Consider the following 16,510-nt stretch of genomic DNA (forward strand, 5'->3'; position numbering starts at 1 on the left):
ATGACCGGGAAAGGCGTGAAGCGCAGCGTGAATCTCTCGTTACAGTGTGAATGGGGGTCCTGCAATTACGTCTCTTCCATGATGGAGGATTTCTGCTCTCACGTCTCCGGTCACCTCCGTCTGCACCATCTCCCGAAACAAGAGGAGGGCGGCGAAGGTGAGTGGGGTCCTCCGAGCCGCATGACGTCTGGCTCGGGAAAGCGTCAGGGATCGCAGCGCTTACAGAGAAACGCGGGAAATCCTACATTAAAATGAACGTACTTACCCCCGATTAATAGGGAGGGGCTAAACCGTGATATCATCACGGGAGAGAGCGGCCCGTAATAACTAACATGGAGCTGGCTGCCAAGCCCTTTATATGCGCTGCGCGGTAGTGTCACGGCAGCTGCTGGGCGTAGCGAGCGCTCCGTCCTGAGACTCTCCGTCTAGAGGCATTGCTCTGCAGGGAGAGTACTTCATTATACTCTACGAAGGGCCAAGGCGGTGAGCTTCTGCAGCAGGCTGACCTCCGATAGTCCTGTGTCATGCATAGTAAACAGCAGTCGACCTCTTCCAACTATCGGTTATACATTGTACAGGGCCAGCAGAGCCCTTCCTGCCCTTGGTAAATAATAGCGAGAGAGGGACATGAAACCACAACTCCCCTTTATTGAATAACCTTAAAGGGCGATGTATCGCAAACCGAGAGCAACGGGGCTTTCTCTACAGTTACTAATTTTTTTATTTTTTGTTGTTGACATTTTAATTCATTAAGTTCTAAGAAGAGACCGTGGTGGTGTCTTTCTCCTCTCGTTTTTTTAAGTTTGGGCACCGCTGCAGGCGTGCGCGCATGGAGCCGAGAGCCGCTAGTGTTCCCCTGTCACCGGCTCATTCATTGCTTTGCCTCCAAAGCCCTTTAATTCCGCAGAGCGATCCCAATGATCTGCCGGCAATAGATAACTGATACGTTCTATGAGGTGCGTCTGATAATATCGAGGATAATATCCGTGTTCTGACGATTTTCCGAGAATTGCGGGGTTCTTATGGATTATAAGGAATGGATTTATTTATCTCTTGGCCGATTCCGAATGCGTTGTCTGTATAGAAGCGACCCGCCTCACTGTCTCTCTCTCCTTTCTAGATGAGTTTTGCTGCTTGTGGCAGGGCTGCGGCTTCTTCTCTCCGGATAACCCGTTGGATCTCGCCCGCCATGTATTCTTCCACTGCTATCATACGAAGCTGAAGCAGATCGGGCTCCAGGCCCTGCAAGGTCAGCCAGACGTCAGCCCGTGCCAGCTGGACACTCAGACCCGCAACATGATCCCTGAAGTACACGACAGCTTTGTGTGTATGTGGGACCAATGTGAGGTGAGGACTTACAGGCATGTCACACGCATGTCCGTTAACATGACTTACATGTAACTAAACTGTACAAGTCTCACAAGTTACCGCGTGGATGTGATACAAGAGGGAAGCTTATACTTGCGGAAGGAATTCAATGAAACATGGTGGTTCTTCTGAGATCCTCACCGTCATTAATTAAAAATAATTTATTATTATTATTTATTGTTTAATATAGCGCCATCAAATTCTGTAGCGCTGTACAATGGGTAGACAAGACATAACAAGTAGTCCATAACAAAACAAATTGACAACAGGTGAGGATCAGTTTAAACCAGTAGTCAGGACTCAATTTAAATCATGATTTTTTAAATGTAAAGACTCATTCTTGCATGTTTAATATTGAAGATTTCATATTTAGAACAACCTGTCAGATTAGTAAAACCGCTAAATCAGAATATCAAATTTGGAGAGCTACTTAAATTGAATTATTTAACTGAAAAAATAACTATTTCATGCTGAATAACGACTTAACTATAATATATCTGAAACAGAAAACTATCTTAAATAACATTTTCATCCAGAAGCATTTCATTAAAACATATTTGATTAAAATCAATTTAATTATTATCATTGATTTTAATCCCTCCTGGTACAATGTCATTTGAACACTGCTTCTCTTATCAGAGATAAAGAACACAGTTTCCGGGGTGTTGTATAAACGCTTCTGTGTGACCCTAATAAATCCTGCTGGTATTCAAAGATTCTGATCTCATCGTCAAAGATTTGGATATAGTGGGTCTGTCGTTTTTACAATTCTTTATACTCATCTAACCCCTATAAAAACATGATATTAAAAACCCACCTTATGTATATCAGACCAGCTGTCTCAACTGTGAGTGATTTATTCTTCCTAATCAAGAAGTCTCCTCTCTATGGCTGCGAATTGGGTCAGGAAGCGGATGAAGGGTGATAAGTCTGGCGCAGTAAATTGATTAGATGAAGCTAGATGTTACATTAAACCGTAGATCTCGTCTTTCACTGCCTGAAAAACCGGAATTCTAGCAAGTATTCCGTACGTTTGGTTCCACGGCTGGACAGTCCCTCGGTTGTAATAATTCCTTTTCATGTATCTTTCTCGTAGAGCTCCTTTGACAACGCTGAGTGGTATTACAGGCACGTGGACTCTCACGGGCTGGGTGCAGAATATGAAGAGAACAGGGTGCTGCTTTGCAGCTGGAAAGGTAAAAGCTTGAGCTGCTTATGTAGCGGCATCAGGTCCTCCCCAATAATCTGCTCCGCCTCTCAGATGGAGGTGATTTAGATACAAGGGGTCTCATTATGGTAATGTCGCTAAAGTAATTTATATAGCAGCATTAGTTGATGTTTTTTTCTTAACCCCTCTTGTTCAGACTGTGACTGCTCCTGCAAGAGTCGATGCAAGCTGAGGGAGCACCTGCGGAGTCATACACAAGAGAAAGTCGTGTCCTGCCCCAACTGCGGGGGGATGTTTTCTAACAACACCAAGTTCTATGACCACCTCAGACGCCAAACATCGTTGGACCGTAAGGCTCGCCTTGTCATGCTTTTTCAGTAAATGTTGTAGGAATCATGGTCCCGAATCGATGTTGGCTACACTCTATGTATGAGACATTCACTTCCGTCTCCATGATTGTGTGCTGTTCTTTTATCTCCCTATCTAAAGAGCATCGATTTCAATGTTCTCATTGTTCCAAGAGATTTGCGACTGAGCGGCTTTTGCGGGATCACATGCGCAACCACGGTGAGCTTCCTAACTTTTTTCACTTGGTTTTTCTCCAAGTGGGAAAAGTGGCTTCTTCTTTAGTGTCTAACGATATTAAATTGGAAAATAAACTATAAGATATGGCTTTTCGCATTGATTGTTTCCATGTTGTTTAATTTGATTAACGATCTGTTATGACAGTGAATCACTACAAGTGCCCTCTGTGTGATATGACGTGCCCGCTTCCTTCAACCCTGCGCACTCACATCCGATTTCGACACAGCGACGAGCGGCCGTACAAGTGTCAGCACTGTGACTACAGGTAAGAGATGGCATTCAGAAACGTTTCTGTACTTGTGGGTTCTCTTGCTCAAACCATATCAGAAATGAAGGCTTTCCAGAATGTCCTCGGAGGAGTGCGGGTCAATCACCCATATTGTCTGTGTTCTGTGTCCCCTCCCCTGTGACTTGTAGTCATGGCACAACTCCATGTGGCATGCAAGATATTTAGGGTTAAAGTCAGCGGGCGCTCCTATGGATCCTATAGACACTAACCAGTTTCAGAGTAGTACGGCTAAGACCCAGTCAGGCGTGGGGTAGGGGAAACGGGGATCCAACGGGGCTGGTAACATAAAGGTGTGATTATGTAGGAAGGGGAAACGGGAAAAACAACTCCAAATCAAGGCAAACCATCATCTGCAGCACAAGTTCTGTGACGGTTCTATTAACGCATCACAACTTTATTTCTAAGCATTTAGTTTTGTATTATTTTGCATGTAATTCTTCCTTATTACCTCCATTATCACCCCACTTTTTATCCCCCGCTAGCTGCAAGAATCTAGTGGACCTACGGAAGCATCTAGACACGCATAGCAAAATGCCAGCGTACTGCTGCGATTATGAAGATTGCACTTTCAGCGCTCGCTCCCTCTGCTCCATCAAGGCTCACTACAAGAAGGTACACGAGGTGAGTGAACATTTCCTTATAATAATCACCAGAACTGCACAAAGTGTTGTCATGTGTAGAGATCTTAGCTCAGTGTGTACTTCTACTCCCATGATTTTTCTGTATTGATGCAGAGTTTATTCGCTAAAGCTTGCAGGAGTGTTATGGGTTAAGCCTCCTAACTCCAACATTCATTATGAAAAGGCAAACACTGGTAGATTTCTTCCATAAGAATGACTGAGCTGGCCCTGCATAATGTGCGTTAATAAGTAAGGAGACTGGGAAAAAAATCCTGATTTAACAATACATGATACAGGGGTTGGACCTTTATATGATGTATTGGGAAGTCACAACATTACTGCAAACTCTCCCTGTAGTGGATAGACCCTGGCGGGTTCTTTCTCAGTCCGTTTGAGAAAAACGTAATAACATAACTAAACTGCAAAGACAATCTCAAAGCCTTTAGCCTTGTGTTCCAAAGTGATTTAACCTCTACGTTTTCTTATTTACTATACAGGGGGATTCAGAGCCCAGATACAAGTGTCATGTGTGTGAAAAATGCTTTACCCGTGGCAACAATCTGACTGTTCATCTGCGCAAGAAGCATCAGTTCAAATGGCCATCTGGGCACCCGCGCTTCAGGTGCTCGCCTCTACTTTTGTTGCACGCTTAGGCGCCTATGAGAATATTTTACTAAAATATGCTGTAGTGTCATGATACAGGACTTACTTATTTATTTTTTACTAAAGGAACAGTCAACCCCACCACCCAAAAATGTTATTCTTGTTTTATGGATGTGCGTTATACTGCATGGAAATTGAAACATGCATTTTTAGTTACTAAAAATCTAAAGAATGGATATCTTAATAGGGGTTTGGAATCTTTGTATATAGCGATGTCATGTGTGTATTGTCTAGCATTATTGGCGCCATTATGCCGACATACACTATTGTAAATAATTTGTATAGTGATTGTGAAATAAAAGTAAGCTGAAGTGTTGCACAAGCCACGCAGGGAATGTCGCACCCATAATAATAACTTCCTTCAGAGAAAACCAGTACTAATTATATTGAGTTAGTACATAAATTGCCCTTATTGATGAGAAATTGCTTATATGAATGACTATAGCAACTTGAACAATATTTTTAAGGTTTTTGAATGCATCTAAATTGCCTTCTGGAAGCAAAGATTCTGCTGAGCAGAGACTGATTGGGAGTTTTAGTGTTGTAATTATTCTCCACAATCAATTCTGTCCATTTTCCTGATGTAGAGACATTAATCAGTCCTTGGTCTTGTCTTAGGTGTGGAATAGCTTTATGCCTATCCCATGCGTGTTTAATTTCCCTCAGTGTATATGCTTTTCGCATGTCTGCTGGGAGGCTGTTCCATTTATCTACCACCCTTTAGGCAGGAACATGCTGCCTGCCTTTATGGGTCACCTCACAGGTTGGTCTATATTAGACTTGTGTGTGCAGAATTGTTTAAATTGCAGATTTACTGTGTCACGGTAACTCCCTGAGACTGAGGACGCATGGGGGGAGTGCAGATTTCTGTTTGTCTCGATATCTATTTTTGAAAATTAACCACATTTTCTCATAGTCCCCAAATATTTTACGGATCAGAGGCCTTATGGGGGCTCAAAGTTTTAGCAGACCAAGGCTGATTTGCGATCTGCCCGAGAGTTCTAGGTGATTCCGGTCAAACGGAAGTTACAGCGTTCTGCAATTCCCAACACCACCAGCAGGTGGAGCCAGAATTACAGCAAGCAGGAATTGGGGACCAGGGCCGTCTCGTAACAGCCCTCATAGCGGGTTAGTCTGTAGAAGTCTAGATTGGGCAAACCAGACGGGGTTCCCTGGTCACCCTGTGCCCCCCCCGTACGCACAGGGCAATTTACACATAAAGGGGGGCTCAGAAGTTGAGAAAGAAGCTTCCCCATGAATCTGCCACGGCTCCATTCCTAAACTCAAACCAGCGCCCGTGTGTCCTCAGTCTCAAAGAGTTACTCTGACCTTTGGCGATTCATACGAAGCAACAAAAACAAAGCAAAAACCGCAGAATTTTGGTCTGAAATTCGCAAGCCCTTTCTAACACTCGTTCACTCAAAGAGAAGGTAGGCTTTTCTACATTCTCTGCGACCGCTTCTGCTTCCACTTTGCATTACATTTATATAGTGCCAGGAGATTCTATAGCGCTTGCACATCTTCTTGTTCTTCACCTTCTTTTATCTTCTTCCTCTGCATCTACACGGACATAAACTTTTGCCAAAATGGTGGTGTTTTCTGTGATGCCCTCTTACCCAGTTGGAGGATTGGGACTTAACTTGGCGCAAACTTTCGCCAAAATGTCGGTGCTTCCAGTGACCACCTTTCCATCGGGGCAGAAGACATCACCAGAAGATCCATCGGTTGGGTGAAAGGACGTCACTGGAAGCTCCACCATTTGCCCTGAGGTGAACTTCCACCATGATGGCAGGGCTTCGATGATTTCCTCCTCCAGAGAGGACATCACCAGAAGCGCTGCCGTTTTGGCAAAAGTTTTGCTCCAGGTTATGTCTGCGAACATAGAAGATGCAGAAGTTTTCGTCAGAGAAGTTAGGGGAGAATGTGGTTCTCGTAATTTTGTCCGAAATAAATTTGGCAGAGAACGTAATTTTGTTGCCAGAACATGAATGGGCCAAAAATGGCAAAAGATGTGAGTTGGTCCTTTATTGTGTATAGAGAAATCTGTTAATTGAAACTGCAACTCCCACTTTTAGTGAATAAACTCCATTGTCTTGCTTACATTTGCGCTTGAGATACTGTACCCGTATTTACTATTTTATCCTTCTTACAATTTGTATAAACGTAACTTCACAAAGTTCTTTTTTGTGTTTTCAATTAAGGTACAAGGAGCATGATGATGGCTTTTTGCGCCTGCAGTTGGTGAGATACGAAAGCGTGGAGTTGACCGAGCAGTTGATGAAGGAACGTGAGAAGCAATGGGCACCCCTGGATTCTGTTTCTACATGCCTGGTGCTGAGCCCAGAGGGAAGCACTGGATCTGACGGAGAGGGTTACGAGAGGACTGATGCAGAGAGAGACCCAGGTCCGTTGCCAGGGTGCACATGAACCACGCACATTAAAGACTACTGTGCAAGTTTCACTTGGATCTGCCAGACCATCTAACTAACGAGGGTAGCCTGATATCAAAACTCGGTCTCAAATTGGAGTGAATTGTCTGCAAACAAACAGACCCGTCTTACCAATGAGATGTTTCCTGCAAGGACTCTCAAGCCAGCTCTATTCAGACGAAACATCAATGTTGTTTTGTGCATCAAGAAGACCATGTCTTATGTGAAATATATAGACTGCCTTACAGCATGGTGTATACAAACACATACATGTACATATATGTATAGCCTGAACATAACAGTCCAAGGACCAGATCATGTTTGGGGTTTTACAGCAAGTAGTAAGTAGACTAATAATACATTTCCAAGGTGTTTTTTTCCCTTGTATTGTTGGCTTGCCTCTGCAACACTTGTTGGAAGGCTGTTTCACTTATTCTAGTTTTACTCTATTGTACATAACATGGGGTGGATTTTATGAACTTGAGCCAATCAGTAAATGCTTTTAATAGTTCAGGCTGGATTTTTTTTATTATATATCCCAAAATTTTAGACTCACTGGCGATTGTACAAACTGTGGGGTGGAAGTCTGTTATCTGCATCAACAAGTCCATGTTTTTGTGGGTTTTAGTGCGTCACTTTCGCACTTTAAAAATGAAACAAACTTCTGAAGGTATTCACAAACTAGCCACTAAACAAGCCTAATAAGCACCCAAGTATACTTCCAAAACATCTACTCAATGCTGACTGGTTCAGGATAGAAAATTTACATTTCTTCTTATTTATTATCAGTTGAAAGTAAAATGGTTGTCTTTTGTTATTTTTTTTTAATTGCATTGTGTTTTTCTCCCTATTTAATGATGATCAATTTTATTTTGTTTCAACGCACATTTTCACCTTTTGAGAATGTTTCTAATTTCTTATGTAATAATGATTCTGTCTTAGTATGATTTGTATTCCTATTTGTAATTTATTGAGTTAGAAGTCTGTTTTAGCATGTATTGTGGAAAACCTCTTTTTTTTTTTTTTTTTTTATTTCCTTGCTCTGTCATCGTATAACTCTACTGATTGTGTTATAAAATGTAACGGCGCACAACATCTCGCCCGTTCTCGATTTATGGGACAATCAGCGGCCAATCGCAGCGATCGCATGACTGTTATTCCAGATGCTTTGCCTCTCCCCATATTTGATCTAGATGTGAAAGAAAAAAAATGTTGATTTAAATTGTATTAAAAATAGATTCCAGCTGTTACACACTATATATATATTATTATTTTTTTTAAGTTTAGGTTAGTTGGGTAGAGGGAATTGGGCTTAGTGTGGAGGGTTTTAAGGAGGGAGAAAACAAAATGCAAATTTCTTTTCCTTGTAATTTCTTGGTACCCTATGGCAGGAGGTAGCACTGCCTATCCAGGTAGGGTTAGAAATTATAAAACTCCCAAAACAAACACACACACACACACACACACACACCCTCTCCCTCTCCCATTAGGGTGGGTACTGTGCTGTCGGGAAATGATAAAGAAAGGATTTTCTGGTTCAGAAACATCGAACGCGTAGAGGCTGAATTCCTTCTCGTTCCATTGATACAATACTGGCAGGCAAGAAGCAGGGAGAGAGAAGCGGGCCAGTCCAGGCAAGAGGGCTGGAGAGATAAGTGGGTAAGCTCAGGACGGAGGCCTGGCAAAATAGGCAGGCAAGACCAGGCTGGCAGTAAGCAGGCAAGTTCAGGCAGGCGGCCTGGCAAAATAGGCTGAGCTCCCATCATCACCAACTGTGTCCACACCATTGCCAGAGTGGACACAGGGCTCCGGCAAACATTAAGTAATCAGCCTGCGCAAAAGGCTGTAACCTCTAAAGATCCCAAGCATCCGGGTAGTTGACAGGTCCTCCCAAGTACCCAACCAGGGCTTCACACAAGACTCCCCAAACCAACCGAGGCAGGGTACAGAGCCTGAGAAAAGAGCTCCCCCATGACTGCAATAAAACAACAAATGGGAGGAAGATATCCCACCTACCCAAAAGAGGCGGGAAAAAAACACGGGAAGGGGAAGGTTCCGTGATTACCTGCCTTACCTGGATAGCCGGCGTTCCCTTCTGCTACTGGGAATGACATGGAAAATGTTTTCTCCCCAATTTAAAATGAAACACCCTCCCAGCGCAGAAGCAGCATGTACTATTCTGTATATCCTGATAGTCTGAGTCAGTATTTGAAGTGCCAGATGAAGCTGATCCCGTCCCTGACCACTGTTGGGTGACCCCAAATACCTTCAAGCCGGAAAATCCTATTTATTGCGACTCCTGCCTTCACATGTAGTATTGATGGCAGGGAGCCAATTAATTTTTTTTGTTTTCCCAGTTCTTTTTTGAGCTGGTAACAACTCAAATTAACATTTGTAACCCCTATAATCTGCCACTCACTAATACGCAACAACAAACTTCAACATCCTAAGTGGTGGTATCGCCTCTGCCACACGCCGTTCCTCATACATATCTATATAGGATGACGGTTCTGGTTAAAAATACCCTATATAATCACAGACGTGTTTGTGGAAAAAGGTGCAGGAAAATGTTCCTGATGAAATACTCTGGATTTGTTATGTTTACAGAAATATATTTTTTGTGGGTGTTTTTTTTTTAACTTCTTTGTTCAAAATTCCAGTTACAAACCAGCATCCTAAAAGTAGAAAAACAAGCACTTTCACCGTAATGTACACCTTATAATATGTGCCCTATAACCGTTGGGAAATTATAGAAATTCAATTTATCTCAGTTAAAATCCACCTTGAATTGATACATTTTGAGGGTCTTGTCTGTGAATTTAACCAATTTAGTGAGGATTCAGAGAAGAAAATGTGTTTTTACTAACTTACTCATGCTAAATGTTCAACTAAACGTAACTTTAGTTGAAAAAAAAAAAAGCTATCTCCTCTTAGAAATAATATACTTTACACGTGTACACATTGAATTCCCACGAGGCTCAGCCACACATACTACTTCCATGATGCTGGCTGAGCATCATGGGAATTTGATGTGTTCTTTATTTTTAATATGCATGACTGTGCTGGCAAAAATGAAGCGTGTTTTAAGTAGCGATGCAAGCGCAGCATTGTAAAGTGCAATTGTATTGACGAGTTCCCCGAGAGCAATTTAAAAAAAGTGTCCCTCTTTTACATTTTGAAATGTTGGGAGGTACGTTATTGTAAGTGATCTGGAGGTACATCTTGTGTACCCGTCGTTCTGCTCCTCACCATTTAGTCCCGGTGGAGTAACATTGTAGGGTTACAATGTGTGCAGTAATTCTGATTGGCCGGCAATGAGGGGTGAGAGTATGTCCTGAATGAAGCTTTTGGTGGGAGTTTAATTCTCTGCGCGGGGCCTGTGCAGCACATCTCAGCCCCTTCCACCCCCCAATAAACACATGGGCACCCCCTGCATTCATTCATTCGCTCTCCGCTGCATGCTCTTCTCTTAAAGCTCTGCCCAGTACAGTAAAACCACTAGGACTGGTTTGACAACAGCCCTTTGGATTAGAGATGGCTCTCATCATGTTACAGAAAACAAACCATGAACTAGACTGAAAGCAGATCCATGCAGATTATTTTGGATTGTGTATTAATCTGTAAATCCCAAGATTTGGTTGATATGGAGATATAATATTACGGTATTGTCTTTTCTATACGCCGTACCGGCTATTCCGGTTTCTCTGCAGCATTGCCTGACCCGGAGTTACCTCACTGCAGCAGAGGCAGCAAGGAGAGTTAAAGAAACAGCACAGCAATACACGGCTCATTTAGTGGCTCGTTGACTTATTTGTTTATTTCAATGGTTTTATTATTTTCCGAGTATAAACTAAAAATAACTGACATTAGATTTGTATTTTTAAAATAAAATCCTTGCATATTCTCATGCAGTGATAAGAGGTAAAATATGTAGAGAGACAGAACGTAGAGGTAATAAAGCTCTGTGAATGTAAAGGAATTACTATGTAGGTAGTAGATCCCTCAAACCCAATAAATACATAGATAAAGCTTTCATAGAGAGGGAACCTTACTGGGCATCTACAAGTAGATCCACTGGATCTACAAATGATCAGAGGAGAACGACTTGATACTCTGTAGCGCCTGACACATGCGAGGTAATGTCAGGTTGAATCTAAGGTTTGCATGTGTGTATTAAAGGGGAACTATTCTAATTTATTAAAATGTATGCTTATGTTCTGGTTTGAGAAAGTAAGGCACTTCTGCTAATTGCATTTAAACATGGCTATTCTCAATCTAAGACAAATCTTTACATCAGGAAAAATGGTCAGATTACATGGGCTGAATGGTTCTCATTTGCTGTCAAATTCTATGTTTCTGTGGAAGCAGATATGCGGCAAAAGGTGGCAGAGCTAGCAGGTCTATCACCTGTCCCGTTATCTCCCATCTCATACAAAGACGGCCAGAACAATTCAGATACCACCAAAGAGTGATTGTAACTTAATTTCATTGAGAGGGATACTCACCCAACTGCTGTAAAGGAACACGACTGCTCTCTGGTATATACAGAATACAGGTTTCTACCACGTCTATGTGAATCAGTAAAACACCATTGCATGGTTCATTTGGTGTCTAAAATCTCAACATTGTATTTATTCATTAATTTTGACTGATTGATTTATCCACATTAAATGTCCGCCCCATTTGTAAATTAAAAAATCTTTACGTATGTTATTAATATAACATACACAATTATCAAAAGTAATAAAATGTAACACCCTGAAATGTGTTCCACCTTAATAAACCACTTCAAAGCACCACACGTGTTAATGGCTCCTTAGGCCTTCCTTCACATCAAATAGATAGCATTGTAAATTATTATAGGCATATACACTACAGTACATGGACAAAAGTATTGGGAAACACCTCTTAATTATCGAATTCAGGTGTTTCAATTAGACCCATTGGCAGATGCCAGGAGAGCGTTAGCTGCCTGTCTGCATTGTGCCAACTGTAAAGTCTGGTGAAGGAGAGATAATTCTATGGGGCTGTTTTTTAGGGGTTGGGTCCCTTACTACCAGTAAAGGGGAATCTTAATCCTTCAGCATACCAAGACGTTTTGGACAATGCTATGCTTCCACCTTTGTGGGAACAGTTTGGGGAAGGCCCTTTTCTATCCCAGCATGACTGCTCCCCACTGCACAAAGAAAGGTCCATAAAGACATGGTTGGAAGAACTTGACCGGCTGCACAGAGCCCTGACCTCAACCCCATCGAGCACCTTTGGGATGAACTGGAACGGAGATTGCGAGCCGGGCCTTCTTATCCAACATCAATGCCTGACTTCACAAATGCTCTACTGGATAAATGGGCAACAAGTCCCACAGAAAGCCTTCCCAGAAGAATGGAAGCTTTTATAGCTGCAAAGGGGGACCAACTACATTTAGAATGCAATGTCATGAAGGTCCATGGTGGTATGATGGTCAGATGTCCCAATACTTTCTTACATATAATGTATCTTCTCGTCTTTCACGGTGAACGTCAACTTCCAATGCTTAATATATTTTGGTCACTATTTTTTTGCCAAACCACCTAAAAATATGACTTTGAGGTAAAATTTTAGGTCAAACCTCTGCCCAATCAAACTGTATTTATATAATATTCAGATGTGTCAAAAAAAGGATGGAAACAAAATTGAAGACATTCACAACTGTACTTTTTCATTGTAGCCTTAGATTCGTTTTTGTTCTAATGTTAACCACTCACCCCTAAATCACCTCCATTCTAATCATGAAACTATACATCCAAGTAGGACATTCAAAAATCCCGCCGTCATATGCACATTATGTATAGAATCGTTCAGCAGTGTAAAATAGACTAATAATTCCAATGTTATTAGAAAGCACAACACCTATAGTATGCATTATGGGATCAGACAGATGCTTATATAGTAGTATTCAATAAGTACGGACCAGTTTAGTGCGCCAACGGCTAATTAGCAGGGGAAGCACAGTGGAGGTTTGAATTGTCAACCAGGGAATGTATTAGGTGTTTAATTGTGGTGTAATACTCACATGGGTTTATTTTTACTGTATACATATCCACCAGATTGTAATTAGTTCTCATTAATGTTTGTACATTGAATTCCCATGCAAAGCGTTCAACAAAAATCTTGTGAGATGAACTAGTTTTTCATTGAGTGGCAGAATTAAAGATGGCCGCTTATCTGACTTTCAACATTGGAAAGCAACAGCTCTATTATTGTTTATTGATCTGTCCCAATCTTCATTTTTTAAAGCCAATTTGTAAGCTGATATCGGTAACAAGGCAGGGTGTCAAAACATGGACATTGCCTTCTGTACCAAAGCTCTTATTTTGATAGAGCAGTATTGCTATTTATTTCGGATGGGGGGGGGGGGTAGCAGCTGACACATCCTCCATATCAGATTGTTGCAGTATTAGAATTAATTAGTATTAACTTCCGAAATGTCTCTCTCCAGCTCCGGAGCCATTCATGCCCCAGCTCCAGCTCTTTAAGCTATTTAGTACTTGACCGGAAAGGATGTGGAGTGCTCCTAGTATTCTAATGGTTCTATAGACTTACGGCCCAGGGCCCTGGAAAAACTATCCAGCTCTGGATGACATAGTCTTTGGGCAAGTTCCCTAGGTGCTGCAAGGCAAGGGACGCTCTTAAGCCACCCAGCGGCAATGGCCCTGTGCCACCTTCAGCCTCCAAAAGTGTGGCATCGCCGTGGGCTTCTGATCACGCCCTGGGCACCAAAATCCCTACTTATGGCTCTGGTCTTAAAGACAAACGACTACGGCAATTCCGCAGCAGACAGAGCAGGTCAGCCATCAGAAAATTTGAGGCCAAATTTTTACCTAGGGGCCCTGCTCCATCACAGTCAATGATGTTAATCGTGAAGGTGCCCTCCATATAAAAAAATGCCCTTTCCCCAGACTCCCCCACGTTACAAGCCCCTACCTTGGAAATGATGCATTGATAAGTAAGGTAAGGGTGCAGGGTGGGGGTATATGTGTGGGACTGGTGGGGGGGGGGTAAGGGCCCGGGGGGTGGGGCTTCATTCGGGTGGATTAGCTGCACACCTCTGACGGCTACCACCGCTTTGCTGGGAAGTGATCACATTTAGTTGGAGAATGATGTATAAACTGTTTGTCACGTGATTAAAGAGTAACGCTAGCGGGAGATAATATACACTAAAGATCTGTCCAATCAGCGCGCACACTCCTCTGTTCCCCAGCAGTTAAATGGTTAAAAACACTGAATGGAGGTAAGAGGGAGCCACTGCTTTTGCTGCGTTTGTCTGCGACCAACAACACGGCAAGCCTGCAATTCTAATGCTAGCCTCATGTAAAAGTCTGCATGCTGTTAAGACCCCCATAGCGTATATACAGTATGACTGCATAGCGCTGTGTTAAAGGGGCTCAGTATGTCTGTGCTGTGTCTTTAAGAGATGCTGCGAGAAGCCCAGCCTCTCCGCCGTCTGCCAGAAGATGGATCTGCATCAGTACCGAGGAGCTGCGAGCGCTGGATGTCTGCATCAGAACCGCGCATTCCCAGGCCGCCCATCCCCAGCATGAAGCCGCAGGAGAATTCCTTCATACGGGCCGCTGGTTCTTCTCCTCTGTCCTGAGAAACCCTCCGCCGATCCCCGGAGGTGGCTGCCCCGGGTAAGGAATAGAAGCGGGGGAAGCGCTGACCTCCCGCATCCTCGGAAGGTGAGACGCGGTGGCCGAGGGTGCTGGGTGGGGGCAATGTATGGATGAGGGTGCTGTGCAGTGTATGCATGAGGGTGCTGGGTGGGGGCAATGTATGGATGAGGGTGCTGTGCAGTGTATGCATGAGGGTGGGGGTCAGTGTATGGATGAGGGTGGGGGGCCGTGTATGCATGAGGGTGCTGGGTGGGGGGCCGTGTATGGATGAGGGTGCTGTGCAGTGTATGGATGAGGGTGGGGGGCAGGGGGTGCGGAATATGGCACGGTGTAGAACGCGTTGGTTTAGCCCAAGTCCGCACATATCGGACGGATCGGCGGGGATCGGCGTTCCTGTAAACGGCCCGAGGCGGCAGGGGAGGGGCAGCTGCTGGACAGACACCTGTTCGGGGCACAATGCGAGGGGCAGATATAGGGGCCGGGCGGGGCTCATTCCAATGGAGAGGACAATGCCTGGCACAGGTCTGGCAAATCCGAACACCAAGGATGGGAAACATTAAATAGGTTTATTCTTTCTGATCTGGTTATCTAAATGTGTTCCAGTATTAGGCTTGTGTGCAGCTCTGTTCTTGCTTTTAAATTGTGGGTGATGTCATAGGTGTGAATCATAGCCTAACAAGGCCAGCTGTGTCATCAACCTTGAGTGCCAGGGGGTGGCACCTAAAAGGTTAATTTGCACATATACATTACTTCCGTCGCCGTCATCAGCGTTTGTATATTCTGGATGATTAGACTGTATGTTCATCAGCGCAGTCACTGGAAAAGGTTCCTGCCTCTGGCTTTAGTGAAACGACAGGATAGACAGACATTGGAATTCTACATATTAGAGGCTGATTGCTATGATCTATCCACTGATACTATGCTGCATTATAATAATGATATGACAGATCATCGGTGCTTAAGCAATTTGTGTAGAGTGTATGTATAGATATATATATATATATATATATATATATATACAGGGAGAGAGATTATCATATTATCTGTTATGAACACAAAGGTTTAAACCGATGCTGTTAATCTATCCGTTTGGGGGTCCAGGTGAATCTATAGTTTCTTTTCTATAGCCGGCGATATAATTGCTTTGTAATACTATCGTCGTGTGATCAGACACGGCTCCGGTACTTTGATTGCAATCCAAAGCAAAAATCCAGGGCAGAATAAAGAGCTTCTCTGTACTGTTAGTGAATAGCAATCCACAGAATGAGAGCCATTCACTTGATAAGAGGTGCCGGTGGAACTGAAGCTTGAAAACAGTTTTTAGCTACATACATTTCTAGTTTTCTGCGCTGCGTTCGCTTTATTATAAACATAGGATGATTAATAAATAAAAAAATACTGAGAAGGGGTAAATAATGTTTTCTACAACTGGCGGTGAGTTCTTCTGTGCAAAAGGAAATTATTTGCTATGCTGGTTTAGACACGTTGTACCATATATTTCTCCTTCCCCAATGTAAAATACTCCATTAGAAACCAAATATCGCCACAACTATTACACTTACTGAAAGATAAAAAAAATAGCTAAAATATTTATCATAAATTCAGTTTGGTAACAGTTCCCGTTGTTCTTGTATTTTTACACAAACAAGAAGTTAGTCAGTATGATGACGTTGGGTTTCTCTGTTCATAGACCACTTGGATATCTGTGTACCGGCGCTGTCCTCCTCCTCGTGCAA

General features: G+C 43.0%; 1 protein-coding gene across 1 annotated transcript; it reads left to right on the top strand.

Annotated features, from left to right (window-relative positions):
• LOC149298066 (histone H4 transcription factor-like) lies at positions 1–7,120 on the top strand. The gene is made up of 9 exons (XM_089487915.1): positions 1–157; positions 1,121–1,347; positions 2,465–2,564; positions 2,733–2,885; positions 3,026–3,103; positions 3,266–3,386; positions 3,893–4,031; positions 4,528–4,652; positions 6,895–7,120. Exons 1-9 carry the CDS (start codon positions 1–3, stop codon positions 7,118–7,120), a joined length of 1,326 nt encoding a protein of 441 aa, XP_089344041.1.
• Positions 7,121–16,510: the final 9,390 nt, after the last annotated feature.

Source organism: Sceloporus occidentalis, unplaced genomic scaffold (genome assembly GCF_023333645.1).
Source record: "Sceloporus occidentalis isolate IW3139 unplaced genomic scaffold, rSceOcc1.0.p SCAF_35, whole genome shotgun sequence".
Classification (NCBI taxonomy): domain Eukaryota; kingdom Metazoa; phylum Chordata; class Lepidosauria; order Squamata; family Phrynosomatidae; genus Sceloporus; species Sceloporus occidentalis.